The 3,373-nt window shown below is 36.3% G+C and overlaps 1 protein-coding gene across 1 annotated transcript in view; it reads left to right on the top strand.

Annotated features, from left to right (window-relative positions):
• Positions 1-293: 293 nt before the first annotated feature.
• The window catches only part of carmil1 (capping protein regulator and myosin 1 linker 1), a 32,265-nt gene continuing 29,185 nt past the window's right edge, over positions 294-3,373 (top strand). Inside the window, exons 1-2 of the mRNA XM_016520725.1 lie at positions 294-543; positions 1,567-1,664. Of these exons, the coding sequence (XP_016376211.1) occupies positions 504-543; positions 1,567-1,664 (138 nt within the window). The 5' untranslated portion in view covers positions 294-503. The remainder of the gene's footprint in view (positions 544-1,566; positions 1,665-3,373) is intronic.

The following is a 3,373-nucleotide window of genomic DNA, read 5'->3' as shown; positions in this document are numbered from 1 at the left end:
AAAAATAAAAAAAACATCTATCTATCTTACCTTTAAAACTACTACCTTCTGACTTAAAGATATTACATTTATTTTAAACTGTGTGGCTTCTCGAGTCAACATCAAGTTTGTCTTGATCTTTTTTCACCTAGTTGTGTGTAAAACGGTTTGGCAATAATGTAGGCTAATATGAGTAATGTTGTCAGTGTTGTAAAGTGGATAGTATTGCAGTGCAGCACCTAGTTGTGTGTAAAACGGTTTGGCAATAATGTAGGCTAATATGAGTAATGTTGTCAGTGTGACAGAGAGACAGACAGTGAGTCAGACAGACAGGTATGAGGTGAGGGTGGGATCTGTTCCGCTCGCGCTGCTGCTTTCATTCACGGCTCTGGAACTAGTTGAGCGTGTTTCTGGAACTAGTCGCGTGTCTCTGGAACTAGTCGCGTGTTTCTGGAACTAGTTGAGCGTGTAAGCGCAGCTCATGAGGATTCTCCTGGAGTTCTCCATCAGGTCCGGCAGCGAAGATGAGCGCAGAAGACTTGGACGTTCCTCGGGATCTGCTGGGTAAGAAACAGTCTCTCACACATCAACAGCACGCTCAGAAGTGACACTCGTGTTTGTGCTCATAAGACGTCTTTTATGTTTAAAACTTGAATGATTTCACTAAAGAGACGCTTTATTAGTGTTAATGTATGTTAGCTGTGGGAGGGGCCAGTTCAGACTCCGCCCACACCGGACAGCGCGACTTCACCTGACGCGACGCGACGCGATAGTAAACAGATATATTACCTTTATTTAACCAGAAAAAGATTCACTGAGATTAAAATCTGTTTTACAGGAATGTCCTGGTAGCCTATACAAATAAACATCAAAGTTACAACATGCAATACTAAAACCGACATACATAAACAATTAAAAACAATTACACACCATTAATTCACTCTTTTTTTAAATAATAAACAATTAAATGTATTTTAGGCTAAATAGGTTATATAATTATAAATATATTTCATATATATTTTTATATATAAAATACAATTGTTTTCAAAGTTGTAAATAAAATATAGATTATTGGAGTACATTTTACAAGAAAATATTATTTCAGTTTTTCTAATTTCATGTTTAATTCAGAGTGTTGCTCGCCGTTTTTATTTATTTATTTTGCTTGTGAAATTTAGCCATTTCTGAGTGAAAATTGTTTCGACATCACTTTTCAACTAATAATAATAATAATTGTATTAAAAGCAAAACACAAAGCAAAAAACAAACCACTGTGACAAAAAAATGTCAGTTAATAAAAAAAGAAGTGAAAAAAGAAGTGAAAATTAGGGGGAACAAATAAGAAAGGGCCTATGGAATGCCTATATCAACCAAATAAATGTCTTACTATTATATATATATATTAAACTGAGAAAAGTTTCTATTTGCTCTGATTTGCTGTTTAGGAGAAACACTTAATTCAGTGAGTGTGCGCACTGGTGATTTTTCCTTCTGATTCATGTGATTTGATCAGTTTGCACTGAGAATTCTGAGAATATTAATTAATAGAAGATTTTGAGAAGCTTGTGTGTGTGTGTGTGTGTGTAGACAGTGTTCAGGATGCCGTCGGGCAGCAGGTGAAGCTGTGTGTCCTTAAGAAAGTGAACCTGGAGGTCAAAGGTGACAAACTGGAGAACAGAATCCTGGTGAGTACAATGTGTTTCTGTCACGACACTGAATATACTATTAAAGGTATAGTCCAGCCAAAACTAAAAAATGTGCTGAATGTGTGCTCCCCCTCAGGTTATTCAAGATCAGGATGAGTTTGTTTCTTCATCAGGTTTGTAGAAATCCAGTGAAAAAGTGTTCTGGTCTGAATCAGGAGAGAAATCTGCACAGATCAAGCAGTGTTTAAACAGCTCTAAACAAATATGTGGCTGGATTTTGATGTGAGAGACAACAGCAGATGCACTTTTTCACTGAAGGAAGAGTTATTATGGATTATTGACTCTATGTATTTTAGTTAGAAACGTCTTAATGCTGGATTAGTTTCAGCTTTTGTCTTCTCCAGATGTTAACTGCTGGACTGGAGTGCTGTGGATTACTTGTGGATTATTGTGATGTTTTTATCAGCTGTTTGGACTCTCATTCTGACGGCACCCATTCACTGCAGAGCATCCATTGCTGAGACACTGATGCAATGCTACATTTCTACAAATCTGTTCCTATAAAGAAACAAACCAATTTCAATTTTTAGGTGAATTATTTCTTTAATGATCTTAAAAACAGACTTTATTTCCTTCATGCAAAGCATCATTTTGTTTTTGTTTCTTGAGATATATATGTGTATGCTGGTCATGTTTTTGTGTGTCAGACAGACAGATTGGGGAAGGCTTGAGCTCGTGTTTGTGCTGAGGTTTTGTCTTTATACAGTGAGTTACAGGGAGTGTTTGAGAAGTTCCTCATTGTAAAGTTCAGCTGCGGTATTTACACATACTTACCCTCATTTTCCTGTCCTGACATGACAGAGTTCTGTTCCTCTAGGCATGAACACACACACACACACACACACACACACACATACATACAGACACACACACACACACACACTTTGCATTCCAGGAGCTTCCACAAGATTTAGCAAGAAACTCACAGGCTTTAGTCATGATGTTTGTCTTATCTTGAGCTCAGTAGCTGTTTTCAGTCATGACGGCTCATTATTCTCTAAAAGAATGTGCAGCAGGGCCGCTTTACCTGATTACAGCCACTCTACACTAATCATAATTAATATTCAGCTGGGAAAAAAAAGAATCTGTGTGGTTTTGTTGCTGATTACAGCAATACATAATCACAACTTTAATTCATATTTACATGCATTTGCATGTTTTCATAAAATGCTGAAGAAAGCACACCAGGGAATATATTTTACTTTTAAAAGATTAGCTTTGTTTTGTTTTGTTTAGTTTTTTCTTGAGCACATGTACTGTGCAATAATACAGCATGCATAAATGTTCAACAAGCAGAATAAAGAGAATAATAATATAATTGTATTATATTTGTTATTATTGATAAGCAACTAATCTTAAAATAATCTGTTTATCTGTTAATCAGATAATCTGTTTTCCCTCATAAACTGTAAATATCGACGAAACTGCAACATGAATATAACATTTAAAAACTTTGCCTATGTCACGGGCAGGGTGTTCCAGGGATCAGGCAGGACGACAAATAAAAGGATATTTAATGATTAGACAACAGGAAATCCAGACAGGGTAGACATCAACATTCACAGGGTAACATTCACAATAACCGACAAACTAGAATAGAAGAGACAGGAATTAATATAGGGCAGATAACGAGGGGCAGATAGGTGAGCACAATGAGGTGATTAACTGATAATGAGAACAGGAACAAC

The sequence above is a fragment of the Sinocyclocheilus rhinocerous genome, unplaced genomic scaffold (assembly GCF_001515625.1).
Source record: "Sinocyclocheilus rhinocerous isolate Xijiao unplaced genomic scaffold, SAMN03320098_v1.1 scaffold359, whole genome shotgun sequence".
Taxonomy (NCBI): domain Eukaryota; kingdom Metazoa; phylum Chordata; class Actinopteri; order Cypriniformes; family Cyprinidae; genus Sinocyclocheilus; species Sinocyclocheilus rhinocerous.
The sequence above is the reverse complement of the archived record's forward strand: the minus strand, read 5'-3'. Positions and strand labels throughout refer to the sequence as shown.